Here is a 20,640-nt window from a genome sequence, read left to right as displayed (position 1 = left end):
ACATGTAAGAAATAGCACTAATATATACAAAGCGCTCAATTATAAATATCAAGAATATTAGACAGGTGGGAATATCACAGAGGTGAAATATATATGATTGACATGTACCTCTAACCTGTGAACTTTGTCATTTGCTATTTTACTGTACAAAGATACTGTGCAAAAGGTGTAACTATTTCAGTCTACATCGCATTAGATGGAGGAGTTGTACAGGGAGATGGTCATGGGCAGGAATGATTTCCTGTGTGGTTCAGTGGTGCTTTTTGGAAATCTCAGTCTCTCACTGAACGTGCTCCTGTGACTAGCCAGCACGTCATGGAGTGGGTGGGTGGTATTATCCAGCATTCTATTTATCTTGGACAACATCTGCCTCTCAGACACTATCCTAAGGGAGTCTCGCTCCATCTCCACAACATTACTGGCCTTGCGGATCAGTTTATTTAGTCTGTTGGCATCTGCAATCCTCAACCTGCTGCCCCAGCACGCAGCAGTATAGAGGATGGCATTGGCCACAACAGACTCATAGAAAATCCTGAGCATTGTCAAAAAGATGTTGAAGGACCTCAGCCGCATGAGAAAATAGAGTCGACTCTGGCCCTTCTGTAGAGTGCAGTGGTGTTTTTAACCCAGTCCAGTTTACTATAAAAGGTATTTATAGTCCTCCACAATGTCCACATTGACCCCCTGGATTGAAACAAGGGTCAAGGTTTTCCTTCAGTCTCCCCCCTTATGAAGATGGCCTGAATCATTTATCTCATTTTCATTAGACTGGATTGCCTCATATATATTTGATGGGACTTTCTCTGTTAAATCATTGCATTTGTTCCAGGACTCTTGTGCACTGGTAGAAGGCACATTGCCTTCTACCAGTGCACAAGAGTCTTTTGGACAGGTGTCCATCCTAGTTCAGTGTCAGGCCTGGATAAGTGACTGGGTTTACTCCATATTTATATTCTGTTTTTCTAAACATATACATTGATAATAAATAATAAACTAGGAAAATGAATAGCATGTCAGGTATTTTGTGTCCTTTCCCAGTTTGTTATACTTTTATACAGTCTGCTGCTGTCTGCTGAGCTGCCTGGGGATGCTTCGTTCACTTGGAAATAAAAGTTTACATGTACCATTATCCCATTAACATGAATAGGAGTAAAATGTGTGGCTGAATTTAGAAAGAAAAAAAAATAGAATCAATAATCTTAGCTATGGATTAAAAACTATATATTTCACATTCAAGCACCACATTTTCATTTTTTTTCTTACTAACAAAAGCCACATGGAAATTATAACCAGAACCTTAAATACTAAACTGAGAGTATAACCAAGCAATCTGTTACAAGAGAAACGACGCAAAGCTCAAAACACCATACAACAATAACAAGAAAGAGCCAGAAAGGAAAACATGATAAAGACCTAAACAGCAGACAAACTAAGAATTAAATTAAACAAAATAATAATAAGAACTAAAAAGGAACCCCCCCCCCACAAACACACACACACACACACACACACACACACACACACAAAATGCTGAGTCAAAGAGCAAGGACTATGAAATCCACAGCAAATGCAGATCTTCTGTTGTGCGCCCTCCACATTTTAACTTTAGAGACTGAACCCAAATTTAATGCATTTGTTCAGAGCCAATATAGACTAGATTTCTCTCATTGAACAAGAATAAAACTGAAAAGCTGCACCTGAAGTAATTAAACTGCAATCAGAGTAGCAAGAGCACCTTGTATAAAATTAAAAGTGTTTGAAATTTTGCAAAAACATACACATTTTGTTCAGTTGTTGTGGGTAATGCTGATAATAAAATGTTATCATTTTTACTATGCTTGTTTCACATTTCCATTTTCTAAACATGTACTCTTACCAGTAGCACTTCATAAAGAGAAAATCACTACTGAGCAAAACTGAGTTCATTTTATTGGTTCAGTCCCAGTTTCTTTCTTCATGTGACCATTTGGGAAAATTATCTCTATAAATCTCTGAATTGAGGAGGGGGCCTAAGTGTACATCTTACATCTTAACCCAATTTCCCTCGGGGTGAATAAAGTATGATCAATTGATCACTCTTACAGTACTGGGATAGCAGCCATTCCCCAACTCTCTGGGAATGATAGTCAACTTCCATTGATCATTGATGATGACAATTTGCATCTTAACGATGATGAAACTGACCTCAGGGTCTGTTGTCAGTCAGTGGTGCTAGTTTCAGTCATTATGCAAATGTGCTGTTTATAAGGCTGGGGTAAGCTATGGTCAGCTGAGACTGAAAAAGTCACTTAAATATGTGATGAAACGTTTCTCCCACTGAAAACACTACATCCAGATGAACAGAATCAACTTTCTTTTATTCACTTACCTGGCTGATTGAGCATGCATCAGGATTAAAAATAGTAATATTGCTGTAATAAACAAAAAACAAACAAAACCCCATCTGAGTTTAATTTCAATAATACTGATAATCCAAAAAGCAGACAGTGTCACTACTGCAGGCTGAGAGCTTTTGGCAGCTGAAGCAGAAATGTCCACACAGATCCACTTCTTGGGAAACCCTTCATCTGCCGCCTAGGCTTCCAGGTTTTACCTTCCACTACGTATTCTAGAGTCATGCTTCTGTTCAGTGTAAACACAGAGTCCCCTCTTACAACAGCAGTGAATAGTGAACCTTTACTATTGGCGAAGTGTCCAGGCAGGGTTGACCACTGGCCCAAGCTCAGATTATAACAGTCTATGAGGCATCTTAGGAAGTCATCAGATGGGCCATTTCTTATGATGAAGAGGTTGTCCCTGTGGCCCACCATGCAGTGACCATAGCTTTGGTGCCTGATCAGTGTGGTAACTAGATGCCACTCATTTTCCCCAGATGCATACTCGTAGATCTCAGTGGTCTCCATTGGCCTCCATAAACACACAAATATCCTGCTCATGGTTTTGGTGCAAGCTGCTCCTGCTGCCGGCCGAGGTAGGTTAGCAGCAAATGTCCACGTTCTGTTTTTTACATTGTATATTTCCACAGACGACATTACTGTTCGCTCATACTCCCCTCCGATGGCATATAAATGACCATGGAGACCCATAAGGCTAAGATTGTAACGCAGCTGTGCTGGGCTGGGAATCCTGCTCCAGCTGTTGCTTTCAACACTGTAGCAGAAACAAGATTCCACAACTTGTTTATGGATGCCATGAATGCCACCAATTATGAACAGTTTGTTGTCTAAAACAGTCACTCCAGCCATTGAGGTGCTGGCCTCTAGTGGAAGATCTGTTAACACTTTCCAAGTATTGCCAGTTTCATTGAGGTAGCAGATGGTCCTTGAGGCAGCATGTACAGTTTCATCCAAACCACAGGTCACATGGGCTCCTACAGCCATGAAAACATGGGGGGTCAAAGACTCCACATAAGAGATAAGCTCTAATGGTAAGTTTTTCTTGACCTCTACCTCAAGGTCAGTGTACATGTCTCGAATGAACAGTGCTGCTGCATGGTACAGATCCATAAGTCCAAAGACTGCAGAGGTGTGATACATCAGCAGACAGTTTTCTGCATCAAGAAGGTCAATAAGATGCCTAGTAAGTGGGGGCACCTGCAAGAAAGCTGCACATTCAATGGCTTCCACAATGTCGTCCTCATCCAGAATTGGCTTCTCTCCATGTAAAACTGCTAAAGCTAAAAGGAATCCTTGAGCTCGCAGAGACTTGAGGTGGATTTCTTCCTGCTGACATTCCTTCATACCGGAACGATACAGAGCTTGAAAATAGTCACAGCTCTGCACCAGTAACATTTTCTCCTCAGAGAACTGTCTGTCTCCAACCACGATAGTTAGTTTAGCCGAGACGAGACCAGAGCCAGCACATGGTAGATACCTTTCACAGTCTGCACCATTGAAGCTGTCACTGTCCTCTGATTCTCCATTGTACACTGACATTATAACTTGCTGGCAGTAACAAATATCCTCTGTAAAAATTACACAAGAGGTTAAAGCTCTTGGAGTAGAGCACAAGAGCAGTGACTCACTCTTTAGAGTGGATCAGTTATTGCACAGGCTTTAAAATAGAAGCAGCTAAATATAGCAGAGAACAAATGATCGGGGTCACATTCATGTAGTGGACAGGACTGAAAGGGGTGAATACAGGGTTAGTGATTGTTGCTGATACAAAATCACAAAATCAAAAAATCAGTTTGCCCCAAATTTACATTTGCTTTTTAATATAAAACAAATATGCCTTAAGAAATCTTTTTTAGTACAATACTTTTATAACTTAAAATTGCTACTTTATGGTATTTAACAACAGTGGTCTTGATGGTCTATACATAACATGGACAATCAATGGTACAACAAAATTAAATCTTCACATTGACCCAAAAAGTAACATATGAGTAACTGGAGCTTCCAATAGCAAATCATCTCCATTACCAGTCTTTAGCGAATGATTTGGAAAAAAACAAAACAAAAACGACATCACATTAACTTTTTCTCATATTGTCCAACCAACCTTATTACCATAAACAATAATATCATTTTAATTCAAATATTAAAATTATTGCATTTTAACATTATTTATTTATTTATTCATTTATTGTTGGGGGTAGCGCTTTTTCGTTTTTGGTGTGCACCGCCGAGTGACCGTCTCCGAATCCCTGCACTAGTCGCGTAAAGAATAAACTAGGCCTTGGGTTTCTCATTGAATTACGACTACATTTTCAAGCAAATGACTTCAAATTTACCTAAAAAACTGGTACAGCATGGGGCACTTTTTTTTTTTTTAATTTAAGTGTGTTCGTGTAGTTTTAATGCAGCAAGCTTTGTGGTACAATTTGGTGTGTCAGCGGGGGTCAGGCGGAAGGATTTTCTTGTATATACTGGCAGCAGCGTTATAGCGGAGCAACCTCGGACTTCGGGGTTTGCGCTCTGTGGACCACATCCGGAATGGATTTTAGGTTATTATGTTTATCTCTTCCGTGAGAAGAGCCGAGGACTGTGTTTTTTTTCCCGAGGATATATAGCGCCAATAATTTCTCGGTGCGGTTGAATTATTCGGGAGAAGTCAGGAGCAGCATGCTGCTCTCTAAACTGGACACCCTCTCACACATGTCGTTCAGCATGGACCTGCCGGTGAAGCTCCTGCAAGGTAACAGCCTCGACTTCGCAGCTGTGTCCATTTCACGTCACTTTATTTTACCCGCCACGCTTCAAGTCTTAATCAGAAATGGATTATTCGAAGCCGGAATTTCGAATCGGGTTGGAAAATCTGGGTCATCTGATACAAAATACAGATTGTTCTGGACTTAGTTATTCATTTAGCTAACATATGACTAAACTAAAAAAAAAAAAAAAAAAAAAAAAGATATATGATTTTTTTTTTTTTTTTTTTTTAAGTATTGAAATCAACTCAGCCTGAATGGAGCTAGGACACCTTGACCCCAATCGGAGGGACTTAAACCACTTAAAGTTTCATATATATCTGCCGAATACATCGCGATCATTGTTAAATTAGGACATTTTCAGGCCAAGGACGGGACCATTTTGACATCTAGGTGTCTTGTATAACGTAAAGTGAGTTTTTGTCTTTGCTTTAAACGTTGCAAGTGTATTCGGTGATGTGTACGTTTGTGTCGACGATTACACGCAGTTCTAATCGCAGGACGTACTATGTTGGGGTTTATTTGCAAAGTTGACATGACTTTGATTAGCCCTGACTTTTCTTCCCTGTGCTCTGCAGCCAACGCAGAGAAGCAGTCGCTTGAGAAGCAGTACCGGCTGGGTCCGGTTCTCGGCAGTGGGGGATTCGGTACTGTTTACTCGGCTGTTCGCCTCGCTGATGGTTTGCCGGTAAGAGCCGAGGGGCGGCTTTGTTTTGGTCGCAGCACATGGCCAACTCTCGTTGTCAAGATGCCTTGTAGCAGACAGCTGAGTTTCCTGTTTGACCCTTCAAAATCAAGCCGTACTTGACTGTTCGAGTTTAAAAACAATAACTGACAATCCTACTTAAATATTTTGTATTAGGCCTCAAGGTTCTTGCATTAAAAAGGAAGACTGAATTTGAGACTAAATGAAAACAATTATTTCAAATACGAATTAATCGAATTGAAATAATGAATTAATATACAGTCATTAATTTTTCAGTCTTTGTTAATTTGGTCCAGTCTTTCAACAGCCAGCATGAAGAGGCATTGTTTTATTTAAGACCAGTGTCTAGATGACTTGTAGTCTTCTCTGAACTTAAATCTTGTTTTCTCCAGTAAATGTGTCACATTCATGTGAATTCACTTAATCTAGGCTTTGTTTTGTTTTTTGTTTTGTTTTTTAATTGTTGTTTTCAATTACAGCATCTCCTTAGTCTGTTAAAAGTATTGGCTTCTCACCCACATTATCATTACAATTTTCCATAGCTGTAATTTTATCTATAATCATTTTATTATGTAATTAAGAAAAAATTGAAAATTACGTTTCATTTTGTCAGTTCGGAAGAAAAAAAAAAAACTTTTTCAGATGCTGCTTTTATTTAAAACCCACATCTGTCACTCTTACTTCCTCTTTTACTGCTATCAGCTGTGCAGCTTGACTCAGTGCTGGCATGCCTGGCTCATGTCTTTGTTGTCACAAAGAAAGCCGGTTATTAAACAAAAGTGCTTTACTCTCTGTACCTTCTGCTAAATAATCTTTACTTATTGGAAGTAGGAATTTGACAATAATAGTGATTTTAAACACGGTGGGAAAATAAAGTTATTTCATAAATCAGGAACAACATTGTTAGACCAAAAGATTCATATTATCAACATGCTCAGATCTACCCTAAAGCTGCTGTATGATGGTTTGTATTTTAGTATAGAAAGAGAATTTATTCAGTTTTATTCTGAGGATATGTTTATAATATTTTGATGGTGTTTATTTACATGTAGGTGGCAGTGAAACATGTGAGCAAGGATCGGGTGACTGAGTGGGGTTCTCTGGTAAGGGCTGCCTGTATTTTTACTTGCAGTTTTCTTACCACTTCAGCTTCTATTACTATGTGAAATTATCTTTCGTGTTCACAAATAGATGAATAAAATGAATATGTCTGGTCAATAACTAAGTCTAACTTTCTACTGCTGCTATGTATGGCCCATGAAGCTTCTTACTGTGCCCTCAGTTTCCTTGTGTTCTTTGCATGTTTTGGTATAGATGCATGACTGGTTAAGATTAGACAAAAAATCCACTGTCAGAGTGCGTGTGCTTTTGTAGGATGAGGTGCTTGTTGCATGAATGCATTAAATGATTTAAAAATCAGGATATAGGTTTTGTTTACCTTAACTTTATAAACTGCTGTAACAAAGGAACATCACAACTGTCGGGACAAATAAAGTATATCTTGTCTTTATAATCATAAATTTTTTACCAAGCAAAACACCCCAAACACCTTAGTTCCTTGTTTTTAGATTTGTTTGGATTTCCAGCAACCTGTTGGTCCTCATGTGCCATTCTTCATAAAAACCCACATGATCGTCTTCCTCTTCTTTGCATACTTTTATTTGTATTTAACTTGATGTATTTTAAAGGACAACATCCTGATTATTTAAATTGCTCTCTCAGTGCGGAGCTTTAGTTCCTTTAGAGATTGTGCTGCTGAAGAAAGTGAGTGGGACCTTTGCTGGCGTGGTGCAGCTCTTGGATTGGTGGGAGCAGGCGGATGGCTGGTTTATAGCGATGGAGCACCCCAAGCCATGTCAGGACCTGTTTGATTACATCACAGAGCGTGGCGCTCTTGATGAGGAGGCAGCACGTGGCTTCTTCCTGCAGGTACTGGAGGCCATACGTCACTGCTATGCCTGTGGCGTTGTCCACCGTGATATTAAGGACGAGAACCTGCTGGTGGACCTGAGGACTGAGCAGGTCAAACTCATCGACTTTGGCTCAGGGGCTGTTCTTAAAGACACTGTCTACACAGAGTTTGATGGTGAGTCCAAATGTCCCATTATCTGTCACTATTTTGTGCTCCCACCCACACGCACACAAAATTACCATTTAGAGATGGATCATTATGCCCAGAAAGTTGCCTTCATTGATGAGGAGGACATGTTTCTGACTCTATAGGCAGCCAGGAGTTGCAGCTGGAGCCATTGCTTGGCTTTAAAATGCCTGATGCTTTTCTGTATTTGTCCTCCCTGCAGGGACACGAGTGTACAGTCCTCCAGAGTGGATCCGATTCCATCGATATCATGGGCGACCAGCCACCGTCTGGTCACTCGGTGTGCTGCTGTATGACATTGTGTGTGGAGACATCCCCTTTGAACATGACGAGGAGATCCTAACGGGACAGATCTATTTCAGGCGGAAAGTCTCCTCAGGTCAGTCTACCCAGTGATAGAAATTGTTTATTACTTGTCTCTGTTCCTGTTTTGCAGCATTGGTATTTTTAGTGGCAAAGAGGGTGGGAAAACTGACCAATGAACTGACATCAAACACACAAATGCTCACAATGTTCATATTGAAGCATGAAAGAGGCTATCCTGGGCTCTGTTTCATGAAACAACTTCATCCACTCTGAGTTGATTGACTCTATTTACTAACACACTGTGCCAGTGCAAACTGGATTATGGCAGAAAAAGAAGTGCCAGTATTTACAAAGACAGTGCAATGACAAGATTGTGTATAAGAGCTAGAAACTCAGATTGTTGTGACTCACCCTATTGCAGGGGTCTCAAACTCCAGTCCTTGAGGGCCGGTGTCCCTGTTGCAACACACCTGAATAAAATTAGTAGGTCATTAGCAAGAGCATAGAACTGCATGCTGAAGTGTCAACCCCTAACCCTACTCAAGTAAATTTAAGTTAATGTAAGTGTTTGGAAAAATGTACTTCTAAAAATACTTTTGCACCATGTTCATTCACTCATGAGCTGCTGTAAGATGAATCAAATGGCTGAATTGCCACCTCAGCATGCACTCAAGTTCTACAGTCCTGCTAATGACCTACTAATTGTCTTCAGGTGTGCTGCAATAGGGACACATGGAAAAGTTTCAGGACAGCGGCTCTCAAGGACTGGAGCTTGAGACCCCTGATATAAATGATTGGTCAGTGTGTTGTGCCTCAAGCTTTTGTACTAGTAGTTTATCTTTCTGTTGCAGAGTGCCAGCAGCTGATTGGCTGGTGTTTGTGCCAGCAGCCATCCGACCGGCCAACCCTGGAGCAGATCTTCCTCCACCCTTGGTTGATGGGCAGCAGGGCTCAGCGAACAGACGAGGCAGCCATCACAGTTCATGCTGTTAAAGATAACACCTCCTGCTCCTCCTTGAATCCATCTTCCTCCTACTCCCCTCCCAACCAGTAGAATCTCATGGTGGGCATGGTTTGGACTTGACTGACAGCTGTCCTTCAGTGTCTATGACTTCATGTCGGTGGGAGTTGTTCACAGTTGTGGATGAAGTTTGCTGCTGTGGCGCAGCTTTGTGCTGCGTTAAAAGTGCCTTGAATTTGTTTATTTAAAGCTGCTATGGGGAAAGTGCCATTCATTGGCAAAAACCAGACTGCAAAGGGAGAGAATCTCTAGACGTTGAGCCAATGAAAACATTTTTGAACATCTGGTTAAATTCTGCTGTGTGGAGCCACATCAGGGCAATGGAACATCTAATCGTCTATAAGGCTGCAGGGGATTTTAAGTCTTCCAGATATATCAAGTAAGTCTGCAATGTAACACTTTTTTGTTTGTTTTTTGTTTCTATGGTTAAACAATCATCCGGACAGTCGGTTTTTCAGTTGATTGGGTTTTTTTTCTCGCAGGGCTGATTTTACTTAAAATGTGTCCACATCCAGTGTGCTTGACAGGGAATACCTGCAGTCAACCTCATCTGTTTGTCAAAATGCACAGTCAATGCAAATATTGTGTTTTTTATTATGAAAACATGCATTTTTGTTATTTATATACTTTGTATGCATTTATTGTATTTTGTAAGTTATCTTCATTATTGTTTTTTAAAATATTTTATTTGTTGACATTTTGAAATGTAGAATCCTGGCAGGAAAGGTTTTTTCATGGACATTATTCCAATGAAACTTTTTTTATATATTTTTTTTTATATAGAAGCAGACAATATTGGTCTCAATTCTTTTCACTATACTACACAGCTTTTCCCTGTCACAGCTGCCACCACCAGTACTCTGACTCAGTCTTTCTCTATTAATAGCTGTCAATCAGGGTCAAGGCCCTCATAATGTAGGTATGATCAGCTTTGAAGAGCAGAACTGTCTACAGGAACACTTATGGCAAGCCAAATATAATAATAAGTTTGTTTAATACTCTACACACAAGCGTGACGGCCAGCAGTAATGTTGGCCACTCATGTAGGTTATGTTGTACGGCTCTGCAGAAACATGTAGTCATGTAAAAATATGGCAACTGTTTTACTTTACGTGCTGGAAAGTTAAAAGTTGACAACTGCCGGACAGGTGCCAATCTCTCCTTCACATGGTTAATTTTTATGTGACTGAATAACAAATAGGTAAAGGTTAAAAACACTTTTTTAACTTAAAGAAATCCTACACAGTCCTACTCTGTGCAAACCAGGATTTGCATGTAGCCGGAGTTTACCATTGCCTGGTATATACCCTCTTAGTATGTTACCGGAGCACAGTATGTCTCTCCTGAACCAGGGGAGGTTGTCGGAGGGCTGGTGCCGTGGAACATCACGAGGATGTGTCCATGCTGCCCGCATCTCCAGCACTTCTGCCCTGACAATTGCACAGCTTCTGAACAGCTGGGCACAGTTTCTGTGGCTGCCAGGAATTGTGGAGAGACAATGCATTAATCAAAGGAAATGGCTGCTGCTCAGCAGAACCTTGAGAAACCTTGTTAAGGCCAGGTCTGCCTGACTTCCTGCCGCTGGCCTCGGCTGCTCCCGCGATGGAGCTAGCCGCACTGCCGGATGGTCCTCAGCCAGGGTCACGGTAATCTCAAGGCTCGAGGACCGGTGAAAGCGGATTCACTTTGCTGTCCCAGCCAGGAGCCCCTCCATGAATTGCTCCAGAACCACCATGTTCAGCACGAAAACTTCTCGCGGGGTAGGGTCAGGCTGCAGCCACCTGGCCACAACATCATGCACCTACCTAGCTAAGGCAAAGGGCCAGTCCCCCATCTGACAAGAGACCCAGCAAGTCTAGGATTGCCACTGGACCGCATCAAATGATGTACATGCTGTAGTTTGGAGGCTGAGGGCTGTGGAGCATCTGTTTCATTTGTTAAAAAAGATCTAAAGTAAAGCGTAAAAATTCATCTTTACGCTTTCTTCCTTGAAGGCTTTATGAGTTTTTGTACATGTGCGTCTGTGTGTTTAAGTGTGCAAGTAAGTGAGTGAGTTTGTTTCTGCAAGCCTTTAAAGCGAAATGTGGTGGCTGCAATGTTGAGAAGCAAGTATATTAGCATTCTGAAGTTTGCCCTGTGCTTTAATGCAAAGTTTTTGTGTTGAGGGTATGTTGGTGTACATGTTAATCAATATTAACAATAATTCAGTGTCCAAGTTCAAATCCCTCAGGTCAGTGGCTCAGTTTTACTGGCCCATGTACATTTTTATTGGCTTGGCATTTTTAATTTTTTTTTTAGAAAAGATATTTTTAAATATTAACGCAATTTAATCGAGTCAGTATTTTATAATATTTCACTTTCAGTCTGAAAAATGTTATGAAACTACAAACCTATAACAACTCCGGTCACAAGACTGAGACAGTTAAGTGTGTTCTTCTGTCATACAGACAATCCATGAGAAAAAGGAAAGAAATGATGGAAACTAAGTCAAGGACATAATGTACAACGTAGAAGTGGCGTACAGTGATTTAGCAAGGGCAGCACTATGCAGTTTTCTTCAGAGGTAGCAAAAGTGCAGACATTCTGTACTTAAGTAGAAGTACAGATACTTGTGTTATAAATACTGTAAAAGTTAAAGTACTGATTTTACTTCTTTACTCAATGAAAAGTGAAAAAGTGCAGCCTCTGAAATGTACTCAAAGTAAGAAAGTAAAAAGTAGTCTTTTAAGGCCATTTGTAGGCTACCAGTTATTATTGTGCAAAGCCAACTGAATCCTGTATTAATATGATAAAATTATATTAGTACAAAGGAATATAAACTTTCAGTCTTAATATGCTTTATGCTAAACAGTATAAAACTGGTATGAAGGTGGAATTCAGTGAATGAATCTACGTGTCGTCACCAAAAATGTAAAATAATTTCCAATTCCCTTCATTTAACCTACAAATGACCAAGAACATCACAGCTTCTGTGCACCAGTCCGACACAGTACAGCAAACCAACCTGTTTATCCTGCATTAAACTGCACAGTATTTTCATGCAGCCTTTCAATAATACAAAGTTACTAAGCTATATCTCAGTTTGTTTTGCAGGATGTTTCACAATATGAAAAAAACATATTTTAATATCATATACAGAGCAAATATCTTATTTTAGGATTTACATGTAAGCTTTTAATTTCCCCCTTATCAAATCCCACTGGCTAGGCCTTAATTTTAAATACAACTTCTCTTCTTCCTATCCTGTCCTGACTTTCTTATCTTTTTCCATCTCTGAGTAAAGTTAAGTGTAGCAGCAGATACACCTTTAGCTAGCACTGTGTGAGAAACAAACAGTCTGTGTCTTTGTTGAACTGACATAAACCTTACATTTGAAAATACTTACACTTACAAAATGTTACCCCCTTTGTACATGCTTCCCTTCTGTAGAGCTAGGTAGATGCTGAAGTACCGCTAACCCCTGGTGATTGACACACCATTAGGACTTCCTTTCATGTTTTACTGTGTTGGCTCAAATCGGTTTAATGTTTGAAGGCCCGCTGTGGCATGAAATTAAAAGTCACTTCAAATATTTTAAACCGAAATTAGTCTATTTTGAAAATGAAAGGAGTAGAAAGTACAGATATTTATGTGAAAATGTAGGAGGAAAAGTAACGTTTTCAGAAAAATAAATGCTCAAGTACAATTTTCAGGTATCTATACTTTACTTAAGTACATTAACGAAATATTTGTACTTCGTTACTTCCCACCTCTGGCGACATAAGAGGATCAAGAAGCAAAATGATTGGCTAGTGACCTTAAATGATTCGACAATCCTACAGGAGGCAGCAATGCACTATCCTGGATGCGAATTGCCGTTAAGCACCAAAGAAGAAGAAGAGGCGGAAGGACGAAAAGAAGAACAGCCTTTTCACAGTCGACAACAGCAAAGCCCACGTGAAAGTAAGTGAGTCTGGATGTCGTGAACCAGTCTTTGTGTTTTGTGTAGTATGAACTTGAATTTAATTCACACAAAGACGCTAACCTACCTTCAAACAACAAGGACGGACAGCCATGCAGCGGGTCTTCTCCTGTAGTAACCGAAATCCAAATGCAACAATACTCAAGAAATACAGCCTGTGTTATACAGACAGCTTCCATTATAGCGATAATAGCTCTAAAAGAATAGGGGCCATTGTGACTGTGTGTTTTCCTTCAGAGGGGTCATAGGTCATTATGGGTCGGTCCTCCAAAGACAAACGAGACATTTACTATCGACTGGCCAAAGAGGAGGGCTGGAGAGCGAGGAGCGCCTTCAAGCTGCTGCAGCTCGATCAAGAGTTCAACTTGTTCACAGGTGAGACCCATAGGTCACCTGAGAAAGACTTTTATCAGTAGTTCAGTATATGTATAATATGTAGAAAAAGGGTTCTTTAGAAAACCCTGATGTGACTTTTTCATGATATAAAATGATTTAGTATTGAGATGTTTTGTCATGAGCTTAAATAGGGCATACATTCTTACAAACCCTCTAATGTGGCTGAATTAAAATAATTCTGTAAAGAATAGTGGGCCAAAATTTCTCCACAGTGACATGAAAAACTCACTGCCAGCCCTTGTACTATTGTGTCTGTTGATAAATGTCTGTTTTCTTCTTCTTTAGGTGTAAACAGAGCAGTGGATCTCTGTGCAGCCCCTGGAAGTTGGAGTCAGGTTCTCAGCCGGAAACTAAGGTAACATGTTACTTATTTTAATATGCCAACATATAGTGAACATATCCTAGCTGAGCAAAAATGATTTGCATGGCTGCAGTATATTACACTTTTATACAACAAATCTTTTTTTTTTTTTTTTAGAAATATACCATTAAAGAAATAACATGGGCCTTAGAGTTGAACTCTTATCCTATTCCTCTTTTTATAGCATATAAACTGCTGCAGGGGTGTATTCTCATATTTATATGGTGTTTTCACAACTGCAGTGTTTAATCCATTTCAATTGAACTCCGGTTCATTTTCCTACCTGGTGCAGTTTATTTGTGCAAGTGTGAACACAGTATTCGTAATGAGATGCGGACCAAAACAACCCCACCAAGACAATTTGGAGGAGGTGGTCTCAGTACCATTACAAATAAACTCCAGAGCAGTTTGTTTATGTGTGAACCTGATCCAACTACGTCACGAGTTTGAGCTATAAAAAACCCCATCCCATAGCCATCCATGTATGCTTGTTTTCTCAGTGCAGATAGGTACTATAGATGTGCAAAGGTCTGTACAGGCTAGCAACAAGCTCTGAAATGAAGGTAAATTCTGTGTTCTCCAATAAACCAGAACACAGCACCTTCTTCCTGTATTTACTTTTGTTGCACTTGCCCCAGACACATCTGGCTAATGAGCTGACTGAACATTCTCATGTTTTTTGTAGTGACACATTTTAGATTTTCCTCAGTATGAAAACAAACTAACCCACAGGAAAAAGCTACAAGTTTACAAACTCATCAACTGATTTGGATCAAATTAACAAACTATAGGTATGAAAACACCTATTGGATTAAAAAAGGTGTTGGAAATACCAGAATATCATGCTAAGAATAACACACTATCCTTATGCTGCTCTTGCTGTTTCTGCACCAAGTGACCCCTAGACTGGCATCAGCTGTGGTTGTCTTTAAATCTAATCTAATCTTTTTGGAGCCGCTTTATTTCTATTATAAAGTATTTGGATTATGATATGTGATATATTCATAAAATGTGTCTACTTACTAAAAAACTATTCTGTGCATTTTGTTTGTTTGATTGTTTTTATTAAAAGAGGGTGTGCAGAGAAAGTTGAAAAGGGTGAGAGCGGTGAGGAAGTGAAGATTGTGGCAGTGGACCTTCAGGCCATGGCTCCTCTGCCCGGAGTTACTCAAATCCAGGGAGATATCACCAAGGTAGGGACATAAGCACAATGATGTCAGTAATGACAGTAACTCAACTCGTAGGTGTGGAGGAGTGAAGACCTATGTCAACGTCTTTCTCCTAGGTGTCAACAGCTCAGGAAATAATTCGCCACTTTGAGGGTCAGCCGGCCGACCTGGTAGTGTGTGACGGAGCTCCAGATGGTGAGAGGCTTGCTTTCTGTTTGACGTCATTGGTTCTTAAGTCTCCTCTGTCCCCCTCTTGTTGTTCTTATTCTATTTCTTATGTTCTTTTCTTAGTAACTGGACTCCACGATGTGGATGAATACATCCAGGCTCAGCTCCTGTTAGCTGTGAGTACAGAGATGTGTTTGATTGCACTGTCAGATTTCTTGTGATGTCACGCTAACAGCTGTTTGTTTCTTAGGCTTTGAACATTACCACACATGTCCTGAAGCCTGGAGGAACGTTTGTGGCTAAGGTGAGCTCAGGATTTGTGGTAATTCATAAATGTACACTTATAACATTTGATGTTAAATAAATGAGTCCTGTCTGCCATAGAGGTGACAGTCATTTAAAATCCATCCACCCATTCTCTTAAAGTCTCATGGACACTTCCCGTCCTTCTTTTCCTGCTGTCATTTATGACAGACTAGAACTGTCAAGCTATTGCCACTTCAGTAGTAGTGCTGTAGTGCAACAATAGTGACAGAGTATTATATGTCAAATGTATATATCAAAAGTATCGTACATCAAATGTGAGCACTAAAGCATCCAAGGTCCCATGAAATTTTAAGTATAACATAAGTGGATAACTTTTTGGTTTACTTAACAAGAAGTAAAACTTAGCTAAACTAACTAAACCCTGGAACTCTTCAGGAGGCGGCACAATAATGTTGCACGCTAAAACTGAAATTGAAAAATATTTTCTACCTGGGTTTGGTTGGCTTTCTTACACAGCTGCGCAAAACCTTCCTTTTCCACCATTTGAATTAGCCCTGTTGTGGGTCCTGGGTTTCATGTCTCTTGTCAGATTGGCCTGTACTGACAGCCGGGCTTTTATTCTCTCTGACAGATTTTCAGAGGTAAAGATGTGACACTGCTGTACTCCCAGCTGAAGCTCTTCTTCGATGGTGTGACCTGCACCAAGCCTCGCAGCAGCAGGAACTCCAGCATCGGTGAGCCACCACAGTCATAACCCACTCGCATGGATCTAATAGAAGGAAAATCTCATCTCCATTTCATTTATTTATTTTATTATGAAATCCAAAGCAAAAAAATTTATATTTGCTGTGGGTTTTATTACATGTTTCAGCAACACTCACACACAGGCAGTGGGCTACACAAAATCTTATACTAATAATGAATGGCTGCCTGGTCTTATAAAATTGTTTGTAGATTCTCTCTGAGGAACTTTCTAATCCAGTATCCATTGTTTGATTTTACACACCCATTCCCATCTCAAACATTTGAATGACCTCTGTTGACATACTGCGTGAATAATCTGTCTTTCTGTGTACAGAGGCCTTCGTGGTCTGTCAAAATTACTCTCCTCCCAAAGGCTACATCCCCAACATGTCTAATCCTCTGCTGGATCACTCCTATGGTAATTATCAACCATTTAACCACATAAGTCTTTACTTTGCTATCTGAACTGGATCAGGAAACTGTACTTGGGTCAGAATTATCACCCTGTTCTATGTGTTCAAACTAGTCATTGGAAAAATGTAAACCAAGTCTAAATAATAGTTTTCAACCATGTAGTTTTAGTTGCAAGACAATAAGTTGTCTTAAAATTTACAGACGTAAATTACTAAGTGTGTAACATACATTGTATTGCCAAAAGTATTAGTTCATTTGCCTTTACACACATATGAACTAGACTGACATCCTATTCTTAATCCATAGTGTTTAATATATTGGTGGGCAACCCTTTGCAGCTATCACAGCTTTTGACTCTTCTTGGAAAGGTTTTCTACAATGTTTAGGAGTGTATTTATATTTTTAGAAGCACGTTTGTGAGGTCAGACACTGATGTTGGATGAAAAAGGCCTGGCTCACAGTGTCCACTCTAATTCATCCTAAAGATGTTCTATTAGGTTGAGGTCAGAACTCGGTCAAATTGTTCTACACCAAACTCTTTCATCCATCCCTTTATGGACCTTGTTTTGTGCACTTGTGCACAGTCATGGTGGAACAGGAAAATACCATTCCCAAACTGTTTCCACAAAGTTGGGAGTATGAAATTGTCCAAAATGTCTTGGTATGCTGAAGCATTAAGAGTTTCTCTCATTGAAACAAATGGGCTGAGCCCAAGTCTTGAAAAACAACCCCACACCATAATCCCCCTTCTACTTTATACTTGGCACTCTGCAGTAAGAAAAGTACCGTTCCCATGGCAACCGCCAGACCCAGACTTCTCCATCAGATGGAGAAGTGTGATTTGTCACTTCAGACACCTCTGCACTGATCCAGTGAGTCCAGTGATGACATGCATTGTGCTTGGTGATGTAAAGCTTGGGTGCAGCTGCTCAGACATGAAAACCCATTCCATGAAACACTATTCACTGTTTATGAACTAATCTGAAGGCTACATGACGTTTAGAGGTCTGTAGCAAAAGTTGGCGACCATTGCGTACTATGCACCTCAGTATCAGCTGACCCTGCTCTGTCATTTTACATGGCCACTACTTCGTGGCTGTCCACTAGTTGGTATAACACCACTAACAGTTGACTGTGGAATATTTAGTAGTGAGGAAATTTCACCACTGGACTTCCATCCTATCATGTAACACGCTGGAATTCACTGAGCTCCTCAGAGCGAGACGTTCCTTCAAACATGTTTGTAGAAGCAGTCTGCATGCCTAGGAGCTTCATTTTATACACTTGTGACCATGGAGTTGGTTGGAACACTTGAATTAAATTATTTGGATGAGTGAGTGAATACTTTTGGCAAAATAGTGTATGCTAACAATAATTTTGTGGCCACATTTGGTAATTATTTTAAAAAATACCCTGTGGAGTTTTCTTGCACATAAGCTAAAGTTATATTTAGTAAGTTTTATTCAAAGCTAAAGTTTAAATACTACATTGTTTGCATCTGTAGGTCCTGGCACGTGTTTCTTTTTCCTTGCTTGCACATTAAGTCAACACAAGCTAGATACCAAACCATGGTGTATTGCATGAACAGAACCTCAGACTGTGCAGCACTGCATTACACATCTTTTGCTTCTTCCTTTGAATGTTGAATTAACTTTTGCATAGTCTCTTTCTGCAGCATAAATTCACACCTATAAGTTTCTCTTCTGGTCTCTGTGCTTAAGATGTGGATTTTAACCAGTTAGAAGGTCCAAACCGTGTCATTGTCCCATTCCTGGCGTGTGGTGACCTCAGTGCCTTTGACTCTGACAGAACCTACCCTTTGCAGGTGAGCTGCTTTATCCTCTTGATCCTGATACAGAGTCAAACTTGCCAACCAATTTTAAAGTAGACATGAAACCGTATGTGTATAAAGTTTAATTTACAACATGGAGCCCTGCTCTCAAAAACTGACAGATATAACTCCGTCTGTGAAGCTGTATTTAAGATAGAAGTGCTTAGAGATTTTATAACATCTTTAGCGCCATCTTGTGCCAGTACGGAACGTGTCATCACTGGTTGGTTGGTTGGGGCTAATAGACACATTAGTTTGTGTTAGCTAACTAGTGACAGAACTGAAATCTGTGGAAAGCACTAAACTACACTAAAACTAAAAATCAGTCTAAAGGGGGAGGGGGTCACTTTTGTGCTGTCTCTGGCTGCAACAATGAGTTTTATGTTAAAACTGAGGATATACTGTCCACTTTCACTCTGTTTCTTAAGCAATCAGTGGTTTGTTATTGTTTTGCTAGCTAATTGTGACATGGGGAAATCCAGCTGTTAGCTGTAATGTTCAGGTTTGTAAAGCACTTTATAAATGAGAACTGTGTGGAAGAGAGTGTGCTTGAGCCAGGTGACAGGTGGTTCACCGGCCCAACAAGCTGGAGTCAGAAGCTGATATTTCCTCCTCTGGCCGAGTGTACTGAGTGGGGAAATCAGCAGATGCAATAAGCTCTATTTTATGCAATAAAATCTTTCTTTTCCCAAGCACGTCCAGACAGTTTACAACATAGCAGCACACTACATGCACATCACACCACAAACGTAACTATGTTTCTTACCGAAGCACGATCGGGAATCCCATCAGCACGTCTGCAGGGAAAGAAGGTCAATGTGTATACTGACAGAAGATGACGTTAAACATGTTTTAAAAACTTACATTTTTTAGCAGAGCTCCATGGTGTAAATTAGTCTTTATATGTGTAGTGTTTCATGTCCACTTTAATTAATGTATTTTGAAAAAAATGTCTGTTTGAGTGTAATTTTTAATTTAACTTTTGTTTTTCTTGTGATGTCTTGGTTATCCCTTGCTTTATATTTTTTCACTCTAATATGGAATGCATAATTATTCCAATATCTTAATACTGAATTTTAATGGTTTAGTAATAAATGAGTGAAATAGAATAGGGGGTGCAGTTTTGCTTGACTCACCGTTCAAAAATAATCCTTATTTACCTACATACATAAATACTGTTGTACAAATTGTCCAAAGAAATTAATGTATTTTTCTCCTTGCTGTCATTGTGTCCTGGCTGTTCCTTGCCTTTCCTCAGCTTGATGCTGGTAAAGAGTACCAGTATACGCCCCCTACTCAGCCACCCATACGTCCCCCATACCAGCAGGCCTGCCATCTCCGCAAAAAGAACCTGCTGTCCAGAGAGGATGCTCCATCAGTCTGTCCCACCCAGAGCCAAGATGAGCCAGAGCCAAACGCTGAATCAACCTGATCCAAATCAGTTATGCTCTTGGTGGTTTAAAGAAAAAAACAAACAAAAAACAAAATCGGCCAACACCCAGATACGGTGGATAGTTACTATTAAAAGAACTCTTTCCTGACAGATGAGAAGATGGCTAACAGTTTAATTTCTATGAGGCCTGTAGTGGTATGTCTATCAACAAAGACACTGGAGGCTGTTTCGAATGTTTTTTCTAAGCGGAGATGTATGTTTTTATTGGTTTGTATTTTGATGCAAAATTCTTTGAAACAAATGTTTTTATCCATTACTTTTAAATTGAGAAAAATGTTATCTTAAGCCAAACCAGGCACAGTCAATGTTATGTTGTTTTTTCCATGACTAATAATTGTTCAGTTGTCACACTATAATGAAATTGTATTTAAAAAAAAGTGAAATAAAAGCACTCACTATGGTGATGTTTAGTATTTAATAATGCCACTCTTGCCAATAACCCCAAGGATTATCTACTTGGAACAGTAATAGTTTTAAAATATATACCTAATATAATCTGTAAGTCTCATAACATATGTTATGAGACTTACAGATGGTATTTTTAACTCACTGCTCCGCATTTATACTGGTGCAGTTTCTACTTATATTTTTAA

At 39.8% G+C, this 20,640-nt stretch overlaps 3 protein-coding genes across 4 annotated transcripts; 2 read left to right on the top strand and 1 right to left on the bottom strand.

Annotated features, from left to right (window-relative positions):
• Positions 1 to 2,130: 2,130 nt before the first annotated feature.
• Positions 2,131 to 3,935, bottom strand: kbtbd13b (kelch repeat and BTB domain containing 13b). The gene has a single exon (XM_084932546.1). It carries the CDS (start codon positions 3,933 to 3,935, stop codon positions 2,493 to 2,495), a length of 1,443 nt encoding a protein of 480 aa, XP_084788672.1. The 3' UTR covers positions 2,131 to 2,492.
• Positions 3,936 to 4,883: 948 nt separating this feature from the next.
• Positions 4,884 to 13,214, top strand: LOC146383123 (serine/threonine-protein kinase pim-3-like). Of its 2 annotated transcripts, XR_014800718.1 has the most exons (7): positions 4,884 to 5,139; positions 5,731 to 5,840; positions 6,911 to 6,961; positions 7,581 to 7,944; positions 8,159 to 8,335; positions 9,114 to 9,662; positions 13,105 to 13,214. XR_014800718.1 is itself a non-coding variant. In XM_084934297.1 (6 exons), exons 1-6 carry the CDS (start codon positions 5,067 to 5,069, stop codon positions 9,314 to 9,316), a joined length of 978 nt encoding a protein of 325 aa, XP_084790423.1. In that variant the 5' UTR covers positions 4,884 to 5,066; the 3' UTR covers positions 9,317 to 12,524. The 2 variants fall into 2 exon arrangements, 1 of the variants encoding a protein (XP_084790423.1); XM_084934297.1 differs by lacking the exon at positions 13,105 to 13,214 and having other exon boundaries at positions 9,114 to 12,524.
• On the top strand, positions 12,834 to 20,447 carry ftsj1 (FtsJ RNA 2'-O-methyltransferase 1). Its single transcript, XM_084934298.1, has 11 exons — positions 12,834 to 13,225; positions 13,482 to 13,619; positions 13,926 to 13,995; positions 15,074 to 15,194; positions 15,287 to 15,365; positions 15,462 to 15,514; positions 15,589 to 15,642; positions 16,237 to 16,339; positions 16,684 to 16,767; positions 18,485 to 18,588; positions 19,853 to 20,447. The coding sequence occupies exons 2-11, from the start codon at positions 13,499 to 13,501 to the stop codon at positions 20,024 to 20,026; spliced, it is 963 nt and encodes a 320-aa protein (XP_084790424.1). The 5' UTR covers positions 12,834 to 13,225; positions 13,482 to 13,498; the 3' UTR covers positions 20,027 to 20,447.
• The last annotated feature ends 193 nt before the right edge of the window (positions 20,448 to 20,640 follow it).

Source organism: Perissodus microlepis, chromosome 7 (genome assembly GCF_051167445.1).
Source record: "Perissodus microlepis isolate ML-2025 ecotype Zambia chromosome 7, ASM5116744v1, whole genome shotgun sequence".
NCBI lineage: Eukaryota > Metazoa > Chordata > Actinopteri > Cichliformes > Cichlidae > Perissodus > Perissodus microlepis.
Note: the sequence above shows the minus strand (reverse complement) of the source record. Positions and strands in the feature narration are given on the sequence as shown.

Excerpts from the sequence above, each read along its gene's own strand:
- kbtbd13b (XM_084932546.1), bottom strand. The coding sequence starts at position 3,935 with ATGTCAGTGTACAATGGAGAATCAGAGGACAGTGACAGCTTCAATGGT.
- LOC146383123 (XM_084934297.1), top strand. The coding sequence starts at position 5,067 with ATGCTGCTCTCTAAACTGGACACCCTCTCACACATGTCGTTCAGCATG. Across the intron at positions 5,140-5,730 it reads GCCGGTGAAGCTCCTGCAAG|CCAACGCAGAGAAGCAGTCG; the intron begins GTAACAGCCTCG and ends TGTGCTCTGCAG. Across the intron at positions 8,336-9,113 it reads CAGGCGGAAAGTCTCCTCAG|AGTGCCAGCAGCTGATTGGC; the intron begins GTCAGTCTACCC and ends TTTCTGTTGCAG.
- ftsj1 (XM_084934298.1), top strand. The coding sequence starts at position 13,499 with ATGGGTCGGTCCTCCAAAGACAAACGAGACATTTACTATCGACTGGCC. Across the intron at positions 15,515-15,588 it reads AGGCTCAGCTCCTGTTAGCT|GCTTTGAACATTACCACACA; the intron begins GTGAGTACAGAG and ends TTTGTTTCTTAG. Across the intron at positions 15,643-16,236 it reads GAGGAACGTTTGTGGCTAAG|ATTTTCAGAGGTAAAGATGT; the intron begins GTGAGCTCAGGA and ends TCTCTCTGACAG.